This window comes from Aphidius gifuensis, linkage group LG3, assembly GCF_014905175.1.
Source record: "Aphidius gifuensis isolate YNYX2018 linkage group LG3, ASM1490517v1, whole genome shotgun sequence".
NCBI classification, from domain to species: Eukaryota; Metazoa; Arthropoda; class Insecta; order Hymenoptera; family Braconidae; genus Aphidius; species Aphidius gifuensis.
In genome coordinates, this window is record NC_057790.1 from 27,241,367 (window position 1) to 27,254,035 (window position 12,669).

Consider the following 12,669-nt stretch of genomic DNA (forward strand, 5'->3'; position numbering starts at 1 on the left):
TAATCTACATTGATGTGATATATTCAATTTTAAAATAATAATAAAATATTGTTGAAATTATTGAGAATACATGTAATAGGAAAAAACATGTGCTTGTATTTACTTGTAATCTATCAAAAAAGTTTAAAATTTTTTGAAGCAACATGCTCGGTTGAGTTAGCCGACACAATCCTAATTCAAGATACACGTCTAATGCGAGAGAGCAAGCACTTTGTCAAAATGCCAAAACCAATAATATAAAAATATAAAAATAAAGCATATTATAAATAATGAAAATAATATTTTTAAAAAAAAGTTTATATAAACCCTTTGGTTGAAGTTAAAGAAGCTGGTCAGGTGGTTTTACTATTCGAAAAACGTTTCAAGTTTGAAATCTTTATTGGCCTCGGTAAATAAAATAAAAAAAAACTCAGGGTTGTGAAAATAGTTAAGAGGGTCCGATCGAAACCAAAACAAAACCACCCACGTAACTTTATCATAATAAAAATAATAAAAATAAAAAAAACATAGACAAGATAAAGTACTCTTGGTACTTTTTTTGCCTTTTTTTTTTGGGCAACTTGTTTTTTCGTATAAAAAAAAAAAAGAGATCAAATACCACGACTTTATGTTTATTAAATTTTATATTATTTTCAAAGAAAAAAAAAACGGTTCAAGTGGTTGAAGGTGATGACACCAAGATCAATGCAAAATAAAAAAAATATTAGTTACCAAGTTTTCTGGCACACTCTTGGGAAATACTCTCTCGTAAAATTGGAAAAAAATATATGGAATCGATCGATTCGACAACATCCAATGCTAAATAAATGACATAAGGGAAAGCATAATTCTCAACGAACATAAATCGAAATGACATTCATGTCAATGCTTCCAATTTCCAACTAAACATTATTAAAAATAATCAACACACATAATTGCATTTTAATTTTGAATAATTTGGAAGATTTTATTATTTTTTTTCGTTGAAAATAAATCCATTTGATAAATTATAATTTTAAACTCACTTGTTGTTTGTTTTTTAAATTGTTTTTCAATTGGTCCATTGTCACGTTGTTGTTGTTGTTGTTGTTGTTATTATTTTAATGAAAAAAGAATAATTGTAATATAATTATTATTTTAATTATTAATTATCAATCAATAAATAAATAATAATAATCTTCATCAATTTGTTTTGTTTTGTTTAACGATTATACAAATATGTCTAATGATGATGATGTTGTTATTCCATAAACCTAATAAAATATATACATTTATTTTTTTTATTTTGTTATTATGGTGATTTTGAGGGACTCTTTGAAGGAGATTGTGATTTTCTTGAACCACTTGGACTACGAGATTTTCTTGAGCCACTTCTAGATCTACTGCGTGATTTTGATGGACTCTTTGAACGACTTGCTGATTTTGATCGTGAACGAGAGCCATGAGATCTTGATACAGAACGTGAACGTGAACCAGAATGTGAACGTGAACGTGATCCAGACTTTGATCTTGATCTTGAACGTGATTGTGAACGTGAACGTGAATTGTGTGATCTTGATCCAGATCGTGAACGAGAACCAGATTTTGATCGACTGCCTGAATGCGAACGTGAACGTGAACGACTTCCTGATTTTGAACGTGAAGATCTACTTCCAGATCTTGAACGTGATGATCTACTTCCAGATCTTGAACGACTTCTGTCACGTGATGATGCTCTTGAACCATCTGAATGTTTAACACCACCACGAGATCCTTTACTTGTACTTGCTTTGCCACCATTATCACTGTCTGATTCACTTGTTGATATTGTTTCTTTTGATAAAAATTTGGAATTACTTCTAGTAACTTCTGGTGCTGGTCTTGTGTCTTTTCTTTTTTTACTACTACCACTACGACCACCACCACCTGGTTTTCTGCCACGTTTAGCTTTTGGTCTATCACTACCTGAACCACCACTGTCATGGTTACTTTTTTTACTACGTCTACGACTTTTAGCATCACCACTTGCTTTTCTTTTACGACTTTTTTCTCTTGGTGCTGCATCTTCACGACGTTCATCACCACCAGATCCACCAGAATCACTGACATACTGATCACTACGTCCTCTTTTACCTTTTTTACCTGATTTTTCAGATGGCATATCACCAAATACCACTGCATTTTTAGTTTTTTCAACAAATTCTTGTCGTTTTTGTAGCATTGATTCTATTTCTTTACGTCGTTTTTCTTCAATTAAACTTAATTCACGATTTTGTTCTTCCTTCAAACGTCTTCTTTCATCTTCTTGTTTTTGTTTCAATAATTTTTCTTCTTCATCAATTCTTCTTGCTCTTGCAACATGATACTGTGCTTGTGATAATAAATCTTGACAAATTTGTGCCTCATTTGCAGCAAGTATTTCCATTCTATCACCATGAGTTGCTAAATATTGAAAGTATTTATGTGAAAGACCCAATTCATTTACAGCTTGAAGTACAATTGTTAATGTTGATTTTTCATCTTTAAGAATTTGTGTAGCAAGACGTTGTAATACCAGTGCAATATTATACAAAATTATGGTATCTTGAGGTGCAACTCTTCTTGCCTATAAAATAATAACAAAAATTATTTATTAAATAAATAATAAAAGCTTAAAAATTATTTCTTTTTTTTACCTTGAGTAATGTCATTTTAGCATCTTTTAATTTTCCAGCTTTAAAATATGCTCGTGCAAGATATTGAAGAATTTCCAAATTATGATAACGATAAAACTTTCTCAAACAATTTTCATACTAAAAAAACATAAATAAATAATAAATAAATAACAACAATTATCATCATCATAATCATCATCATTATTGAGATAAATAAAATTTAAAATTACCATTTGAATGGCGCTAACATATTGCTTTTGTTCAACATAAATATGTGCAATATTAAGCCAAACATCACAAAAGTCAGCAGTGGCTTCACGTACTTGTGCAAATATATCACGTGCCTCATTGATACAACCCTTGTGAGCAAGAACAGCACCAATACCATTTGCTGCCCAAATATTTTTTGGATCATTGCGTAATACTTGTTTGTACATGGCCAATGCACGATCTTGATGACGTTTTTCACGTTCTTTGTCTCTGCCACTTTGATGAAGAGTTTGTAGCCAAATATTACCAAGTGCTATTAATGAATAGGCATCATTACTTGTTGCTGGATTCTTGAGAATTCTTTCAAATTTTTTTTGTCCAGGTCCCCATTCCATTTTAGCCAAATGAAGATTACCAAGAAGTGACCAAGCATCAGGATGTTCATGATTTATTCGTAGTGCATCTTTAAACCAATCAGATGCTTTGTAAATTTGTCCTTTGTCTTTTTCCATACAGCCAAGTCGTAAATAACAATCAACATAATTTGGATGTTCTTTTAATATGTCTTTGTATAATTCTTCAGCACGATCAAACACACAAAGTGATTCACTCAAACGTGCAAGATTATATGTTGTGGTAACAGCTATTGAATTGTAATATGCTGGATCATCTTGAGCACTTAGCTTTGAATGAGCCAATGAATCTTCAAAGTTTTTTTTTGCCTCTTCAAGATTATTAAGACGATAATGCAAAGCACCAACATTATTTAATATTTCAGATGGTATATCAGCTTGAACTGTGTCTTTTAATATTTTAATTGCTGTATTATAGGCATTTAATGCTCCAGTTAAATCACTTTGTTCAAGAATTTGTGCTAATTCAATCCAGGCCTCAACGTCATCTGGAAATTGTTCAGTTACTTTTCTCAAATGGCTTTTGGCAATATCTCTTTTTGACTGTGACGATGAATTGGCATACAATGAGCCAAGTATTTTCATTGTTTCATAATTACCAGGTTGAGCTTTTAATACTTTCTCAAAGCAACCAGCAGCATTTTCTGAATCACCACGATAGACATACATTTGACCAAGGCCAAAGTGGGGTAAAACAAATGCTGCTGGTGCAAATTGAGTAGCTTGATAATAATATTGAAATGCCTGATCATAATCAATTTGTACATGAAATGCACGAGCAAGCTGATAACAACTCTCAGCTCGCATTGCTTCATTTTCTGTATTATGAAATGCATGAAGTGCCAAATGTTGTACTTTATTATAATCTTTTTTAAAGAAAAAATGATTTGCCAAATGATTGAGTACCATTGGATTTGTCGAGTCAATTGTGTAGGCTTTTGATAACATTTGTACACCAGTTCTAATTGTATCTGGTTTTTGTTCATTCAATTTTAATATTGACAAACCAACCAAAGCTCCAACACACTGGCTATCAAGTTGTAGTGCACGTTCAAATGCAAGTTTAGCTTTATCTTGATTATTTAATTTCATAAAACAGTGTCCCATACCAAGTCTAACAGCAGCTGGACAATTTGGATTTGTTCTTAATGCTTTTTTATAAAATGCCAGTGCAGCACGATAGTCTTTTTTATTAAATGCAATACATGCTTTACCAAGAAGTGATGGAATATTATTTGGTGATTGATTCAAGACAAAATTAAATTGTGCATCAGCTTGATCCATTTTGTCACCTTCAAGAAGACAAAAATATGCACGACCAAGTAAATGATTTTGATCATACATAATAATTTTATCAGCTGTTGTATAAAGTAATGTTGCTTTTGTAAATAAATCTCTTTTTTTATCTTTATTCTTTTCACGATTAGCTTCTTGAACATAGTATGCTGCCAACATATCCAATGCACGCATTTGATCTTTTTCATAATCACGATATTCAATATTAGCATCAAGACGAGATGATTCAAGGATTTTAATGAAATCCTCAATTTTATTTTGTTTGTAATATTCCAATGCCAAATTGACCCAGATATTAAGTTGGGCATGTTCTGAACGTAATATACTAAGTACTTCATCGCCCTCAGGTAGTTGTTCCAGATAAAGTTCAATCACCTATTAATTATTTAAACAATTTGTAAATAAACATAAAAGAGTAACGATAATTTATTTTGATTTTTTTTTTTTAATTATTTAATTAAAAAAAGATTAATTGAAATAAATAAAATAAAATTTAAGAAAAAAACCACAACAACAACAACAACAACAACAACAATAACAGTGATTGTTTAAATTTTTATAGTCAAATTAGAGGTTATGTTTAAGATAGACACTAAAAAGCCGATACATTTAAATTATTTAAAACACTTGATATCTAATAAAACTCACCTCATCTGTATCACGAAGTGGTATTTCTATTGATCCCGCCATATTTGGCGTCACAAATAACTTTATTAACTGATTTAATTAATATATAATATTGTAACAATTTAAAGACACTTTCTTGTTGCTCTCGAAGAGGCTTCACACGTCAAACCGTCAACAAACAACAAGATAAAAAAAAAAAATACACGGCTTTTTTATTACAAACATACCAACTAAATAAAAAAAAATCAAAATGTCGTCTCCAAGAGCTGCTGACCTCTATAATAAACAAAGCAAACTAAATTTAAAAAACAGCGAATTTTAAAAAACAAATCTTTTTTCTTGAATTATTATTATTATAATTATTATTATAAATTGGCAATTTAACAATTTTATATACAGTATTTTGAAAATGAATATAATATTTTATCAATTAACCACGTGACCTAAGCATGCCGGTATCTACTGAAATTTACAATTAGGAATTGGATGTGGTGAACAAGCACTTCCTGGTGTTTATTCTCGTGTCAGTTATTATCATGATTAGATACAACAATATGTCGAACGTCAATATTAATAATCATTTAATCATCATCAACATCAACAACAACAATCAATCATTATTTATTTAAGAATATTGTTAAATGTTTTTTACTTTTCTTTTTTTTTATTTTAATTAATAATTAGTAATTAGTAATGCGCATATGTATTATGAGATTTAAGTTATTCTTAAATTATTATTGTATATAGTTATATAATAATTAAATTTTAATTGTATAATAATTATACTATTTAAATAGGTACATTTTAAATAATAAATTGATCGCACAAGATTTTTCTTCAAGATGCAATAAAATTTGTATACGAGCTATTCTGCAAATGAATGAAATATGTATGGATAAATAATATTAGAAAAAAAATATAAATATACCAATTTTTTTTTTAATTAAAGCATTTATTTTTGCATAATAATTATACAGATAATCGTTAATTAATTGTTAACGATATATACATAGAAAATAGAAAGAAAATAAAGAAACAATAAAAAAATTAAAAAAAACCAAACAAAAAAATTACAGGTGAAAAAAAAAAAAAACAAAACAAAGCTACCTTCGATAAGCAAACATAAAAATATAAAAATTTTACCGTTAAAAATAATTGAATTTATAATTATATTAATATCTGTGATGTGTAATAGTTAAATATTCATATTGAACTTGTGTGACAGGCATATCACGTGAAACCCATATTTTTAATTGCCTTTTACGATTTCTCGATATTTCTTCTGCTTTTTCAATAAATTTATGAGTTATACTTGTGTTTACAACAACAAGAATTTGCATCTCTGGTGAATTTTCGAGAACCTTAATGACTGATTCATCAGTAATTTTATTGCTGTGTGGTAAATTTAATTTTATAAAATTTTTAAGCAATATAATTGAAGAGTCAGTGGTGTTATTAGAGCCGAAAAAATCGAGACATTTTAAATTATTCATTTTTGTACATGCAACGATACCAGCATCAGTTAGAGAGTCACATGATGCATGTAGTATCCGTAAATGTTTCATAGTGTTAGCAATATGATATATACCATCATCGTTAATTGGCCAACACATAATATCTAATTCCTCGATATTTTTAAAGAGCTCTTTTTTATTATCCATTTTTCCTCGAATGTAAGTAGCGTTGCCAAAAAAGTTTTGTATTTTTTTAGAATTTTGCACATAGTCATATAAACTCTTGTGATATTCTAAGCCAGCAACTACAAATTTTTTTAAGGCTTTTAGTTGAGAAATCACCTGCAAATTAGATAATTCACATAAAAAACTTGTGTATATATTGCGATAGATAAGATAATAAGATATATGTATAAAGTTTAGGTTAAATAATATATTTACACTAGTCATTTCTTCTGGAAAATGAGCGTTCTCCTCCTCAAGCTGCATGGCTTCAGGCCAATTTAACATACTGAGATCAGTCAATGTATCAGCAACGTTTAACAATGAATTAATTAAAGTTGTAGGTACCAATGAATCCACACCACAAAGACAACGATGAAATATAATTTTTAATACTTTTAGTTTAGAAAGATTTGTAAATGCATTACTTAATATTGCATCATCAATATCATCAATATTATCGATTCTTATTCCAAGTTTTTCGAGATTTGGACAATACTCATTAATAATTGGCAGTATGTTACATTTAGGATAGACTGACAAGTCTAATTCTCGTAAATAACGACCACATTTATAAAGCAGTGATTTTAAAAAATTAAATTGTCTATCTATTGTTGGATAATTTTTCTTTAAAAAATTTGGATACTCGTCATACTCCCAATGAGTTAGTTCAATTTTTTTGACATTAAACCAAGCATTATCAAGAGCTCTTTTCCATTTTTCGCATACTAAGAAAAAAAAAATTAATTAATTGTCATTATATATATACTGTAAATAATAATTTTTTAAATTAAATAATTCATCATCTTACCCAGTGCAATTTGTTGTCTCTCATATGCTGGCACATACATGAATATTTCAGCCAGGCAATCATCATTAACACGCTCCATTATCATCCTGATTTTGGCGTATGAAGCATCATCATGGTGATAGTAATCTGTCTAAAAAAAATATATAAACAATATATAAGCTGAAGTAAATTGTTGGAGTAAATTGCTGTTTGTTGTTGTTGTTGCTGTTGATAATTTTTATTGTAGGCCTCTATGCCTATACTATACTACACTATGTTAACTTGACTATGGACTACAAAACCAGTTCATATATAAAACTCTATGACTGGACTAACTAACACTTATTTTCGACTAACCTTATCATCTTTTTTATTAAAAGACCATGTTATTTCAATTGGATTTGGAGCCTTAGGTTGCTGATAGTATTTCTGAAAAGAATAATCAATATTTACCAAATTAATAACAATAATTCAATATATTATATATAATATAATCTACAAGCATGGGATGCAGACTATACTGCACTTTTTTTTAATTAACCTTGTTATTCTTTTTGCTCATGCAACGTGGAATTCGACTTGTAGCTTTATATTTTTTTATCAAGCGTTCTGGCGAGCTTGATTTCCGTAATCGTTTGAGCTGACTCATATCTGATAAAATTAATAATTTGTATGAAGGCCAAACCTTATCACCTCACAATTGTTAACTGTTGTTCATAAAAATTAGTAAAGCTTCCAGCACCAGTATTTGGCCACGTGGCAACCACGTGATGTAAGCTATGTCAAAATATACTATGAGGCGATATGAGGTGTGTTTGAACTTCGACTGACCTGATCATACGTATGATACTGATGATAAATTTGATAAATTTTATGATAGTTGAAAGGGCCCTCTTTTTTTTTATAAAATGAACTAAATGACCTCTATAATAAACGAAGCAAACTAATTTAAAAAAATAAATCTTTTTTCTTAAATTATTATTATTATACCAGTATTTTGAAAATAAATATAATATTTTACAATAATCAATTAAATTAAAACTAAAAAAACCACAATAATAATGTTTATTATTTACAATATAATTTATTGTACAACAGGTACTTTTTTTTTTTTTTTTTATTTTCAATAGAAAAAAAAAAAACAATTGAATTAAAATAGTATATTATTATAATTATTTGGCAACACACTCGCTTTAAAATAAATTTAATCATCGACCAATTATTGTTGGTTCATCTGCCATAGCAATTTCTTCATTTGGTGCTTTATCACGTTTACGTTTTTTTGAAAATAACATAAATGAACATCCAGCTAATGCATTTGATAGACAAACAAACCATGCCAATACTATTGAATAGTCATAATACATTGATGCACCTTTGGGAAATGTTTGTTGTACATTTTTACTCTCGTATTCAACTGATGATATGATTACCTGAATGACAACCATCACACAAGCAGCTGAAAAACAACAATTAATTTAACATCAATTTATATGACTTAATTTATTTATTTATTTACACACATTAAAACTTACCAGTTATAAAATGAATACCACCAGCAAGACGTTTAAACATATAACGTGGATTTCTAAATGTATATATTGAAAAAAAAAGTCCTTGAATCATAACAATCATGCTGATAATAGCAAATGACACTTGTGTTCTAGCATAGGCTAACAAATTAAATAATTTTAAAAAATTAAAAACATTTATTAATAATAACAATAAATAATAAATAATAATATTTACTTAAAACAGTTTCATCAAAGCCTGGATCTGAAATGATATTTATTTCTGTTGGAAACATTTCCAGATATTTGCATTCATCTGTAAATTAAATTAAATTAATTTTTTTGTTACTTAAAAATAAAATAATAATTATACATTATTAATAATAATTATTACGATAAGGTAGTAATTGTTGATTTGAATTTTCATGACTTGGTACTAATCCACTGGTGCAAGATTTCCAAAGACCTTGATTTCTGTAAATGAGCATTCTTCCAGCTTTTCCAGCATCACCAAGTGGCAAACCTTGGCTTTGATTGTCTTGTGCTTCCACGACATACCAATGATCAGTAAATATTGCAACTGCCCAGACAAATACTGATAAACCAATTAATATTGTACAGCCAAACAACACCCGCCTTTCAAATACAATCTACATAAAAAAAAAAAAAATTTAAATTCACATTATTTATTTATCATCACGCTCAACATTATTTTTAAATGTCAAAATAAATCTACATTTTTTTTTTTTTTTTTATTTTAACATTTAAAGATTCTGTTGAATAATTTTACATTTGTTTTCAAAAAAAAGTATGTATATATACGAACCTGGCTGTATAGAGCTTTCATTCGACTCGCCATTATTATTGTTATTATTTTATTTAATTTAATTTTATACAAAAAAATATCACTGTCACCACTTTGAATTTCTTTTTGAAATAAAAAAAAAATGTTTTAAAACATATGCAGCGATGCCAAAATAATAATAATAATAATAATATATATATTTTGTTGGTGAATAATTATACTTGGCAGTGGTCCAACACACATTCAATTAATTATCCATATTCTTTAATTATTGTTTAAAATGACATTTGTATCAATTATCAACACAATCACTAAATTAAAATATCAAAATTACATTTTTATTTTTTTTACTCCAGATTATAATCCTTATGCACTTTTATGATTTTCATACTCGAGACATTTTGATGTTGAATTTATGTCCCAACAAATTATGACATGTGCCATTTTCGTCAAAATATTTATCTATTTATCTGAAACAAGATCAAAGAAATAATATATGTATATATTTATAAATATAAACATTAAACAATGAAAAACAATGTTAATAAAGCAAATCTTGTTACAGTCAGTTTAATATTTTTTCGTTTAAATTATCTTGTAAACATGAAAAGAAAAAAAGAAAAAATATATATTTATACAAATAAGATTGTCTTGATGATTGACCAAAATACCACATTGTTATTTGTATGCAATGACATTTAAATTTTGTCATTGTGCCAACATTGTGAAAATTTTCTTAATGTCAATAATAATGTCACAATGGCACCACCACAAAAAAAAGCAATTAATTATTATATTATTTATTTTATTAGTTGCCCTGTTAATTTAATTAACAGCTATCAATAATTTTTTTTTTTTTTTTCTTTTTTCAAATGAAATACATAAAAAAATATGTCAAGACTAGTTCGACACATAAAATTAAAGCAATAATAAAAAGCCAAGAATAACTTGAGTATAAATATAATTTAAATGAAGAATAAATAGTTTACAAGTATGCCATTGTTTTAATGATTGCTCTGGTATACGCATGTAATGACTAATAATAAAATTGTGCAATAAAAAATGTAAATAAAACTTGGGTAAACGTTAAAAAATATATATAAATGTGTGCAGCATAATAACATATTTGTTGTATTATTTATTTAATGCGTATTTTCATGACAAAAAAGAAAAAAAAAAAAAAAAAATTAACCGAAAAACGAGACAGAAGCGAGTGTGTAACATTCAAAGTATGAATGATTTATGTATATATATGCGAGAGAAGCTTCAGACAAGTCTGATCAAGTGGAAAATGAGCGAGAAACCGATACGAGCTTAAAAATATAAAAAAAATAAATAAAAGAAATATGTATTAAGAGAAATAAAGCGATACGAAAATAGGATGAGGCCGAGTAGGAGTTTCTTGTTCGTGTATGTCACTATAATTTATATTTTATATATGTGTTTTAGATATACTATTGTAGACGCTTATTTTCATCATCACCACCACCATCATCATTATCATTATCATCATGTAGACTAATATTTTATTTAGCTATGGATTATTATAATTAGTATATGGGTTTTTTTATATTTTCATTTTATTTCAATTACGCCGGCAAATAAAATAGCAATCAACAAGTTTATTTACAAGTGACTCGTTACAATCATCATCAATTATATATATTTATTTTTTCTCTAAATAATACATTGTATCACAATAACACAAATTTTTAACTATTTATTTTCAAAAATAAATCGCACACAATGGCACTTAAAGTAAAGTAAAAATAAAATAAATTTAAGGTTGATTCTTGAAATCTGAAATCGCAACAGATTTTTTTTTTTTTTATCTTATGTTTAAATGAAATAAATATCTACATTGTCAATTTTTTTCAATTTTTTTTTGTTCGGTTTTTTTGAGATATTTACTGTCAAAGTTGACAACTTTAACACGCAAGGTATAGGCGGTATCTCATATTTTTATTAATAACTTTTTCAAAACGCAACAGAAAACGTTAAATTTCTATCAGTTTGTAGTGCTAGAAAAGACAAATTTTTTGATATAAATTTTTAGTATTTTGTCTTCTGAGTTTAAAAAATAAATAACTTTGAAATTCAAAAATTTCGCGAGAAGCGCAGCACACAGACATGAACACAAGCATGGCTTCAGTGTACGATGTAATCTTTGCTCGCTAGTGTGTAGCCACGATACACATACTACTAAAGAATTTGTTTTTTTCATCAGTGGCGCCACAAAAAATTTTAGGACACGGGAATAAAAAATAGCGTTATTGATATACGGGCCCTTCGTGGCATAAATATTGGTTCGGTGATGTGACTGGGAATCAACCTTAAAACCACTTTATACTTTTTTTTTGTTAATTTAAAAAAAACAATGAAAATAATTGTAAATGAATAAAACAAAAGCTTCGAAGTATTACGCGTATGATGAGAATAAATATATTTTTTTTTTTTCGTTTTTAAATATTTATATATTAAATTAGTTAATTTAGGTAATGTAAAATAAAAAACACACGAGACTCACGAGAGTTATGACTTTGTCGGGTCAACGTTCTATGGTTGTATGGTTGTACGGTTCCTTGGTTGTATGGTTGTTGGTTTGTTGGACTTTCTTACTTGTGTCTGACTGAGTATATTGTAGAACCGACTGAGTGGAGATGCTAACAACTATTGCGACGACGACGACGCACTGCTTTTACTACTGTACACGCACGTGATAAAAAAAA

At 28.0% G+C, this 12,669-nt stretch overlaps 3 protein-coding genes across 5 annotated transcripts; all 3 read right to left on the minus strand.

Moving 5' to 3' along the window:
* Nucleotides 1–919: 919 nt before the first annotated feature.
* LOC122853439 (RNA polymerase-associated protein CTR9 homolog) lies at nt 920–5,326 on the minus strand. Of its 2 annotated transcripts, XM_044153918.1 has the most exons (5): nt 5,180–5,326; nt 2,843–4,906; nt 2,634–2,750; nt 1,592–2,563; nt 1,191–1,474 (listed from the first exon to the last, which is right to left on the minus strand). In XM_044153918.1, exons 1-5 carry the CDS (start codon nt 5,219–5,221, stop codon nt 1,271–1,273), a joined length of 3,399 nt encoding a protein of 1,132 aa, XP_044009853.1. In that variant the 5' UTR covers nt 5,222–5,326; the 3' UTR covers nt 1,191–1,270. The 2 variants fall into 2 exon arrangements, with proteins under 2 accessions (XP_044009852.1, XP_044009853.1); XM_044153917.1 differs by having other exon boundaries at nt 920–2,563.
* A 763-nt stretch (nt 5,327–6,089) lies between these two features.
* LOC122853440 (F-box protein SKIP2-like) lies at nt 6,090–8,287 on the minus strand. Its single transcript, XM_044153920.1, has 5 exons — nt 8,166–8,287; nt 7,982–8,053; nt 7,646–7,775; nt 7,054–7,562; nt 6,090–6,954 (listed from the first exon to the last, which is right to left on the minus strand). The coding sequence occupies exons 1-5, from the start codon at nt 8,271–8,273 to the stop codon at nt 6,331–6,333; spliced, it is 1,443 nt and encodes a 480-aa protein (XP_044009855.1). The 5' UTR covers nt 8,274–8,287; the 3' UTR covers nt 6,090–6,330.
* A 300-nt stretch (nt 8,288–8,587) lies between these two features.
* LOC122853441 lies at nt 8,588–12,640 on the minus strand. Of its 2 annotated transcripts, none has more exons than XM_044153921.1 (6): nt 12,468–12,640; nt 9,962–10,410; nt 9,530–9,785; nt 9,374–9,451; nt 9,160–9,297; nt 8,588–9,083 (listed from the first exon to the last, which is right to left on the minus strand). In XM_044153921.1, exons 2-6 carry the CDS (start codon nt 9,992–9,994, stop codon nt 8,833–8,835), a joined length of 756 nt encoding a protein of 251 aa, XP_044009856.1. In that variant the 5' UTR covers nt 9,995–10,410; nt 12,468–12,640; the 3' UTR covers nt 8,588–8,832. The 2 variants fall into 2 exon arrangements, with proteins under 2 accessions (XP_044009856.1, XP_044009857.1); XM_044153922.1 differs by having other exon boundaries at nt 8,689–9,083; nt 12,560–12,631.
* Nucleotides 12,641–12,669: the final 29 nt, after the last annotated feature.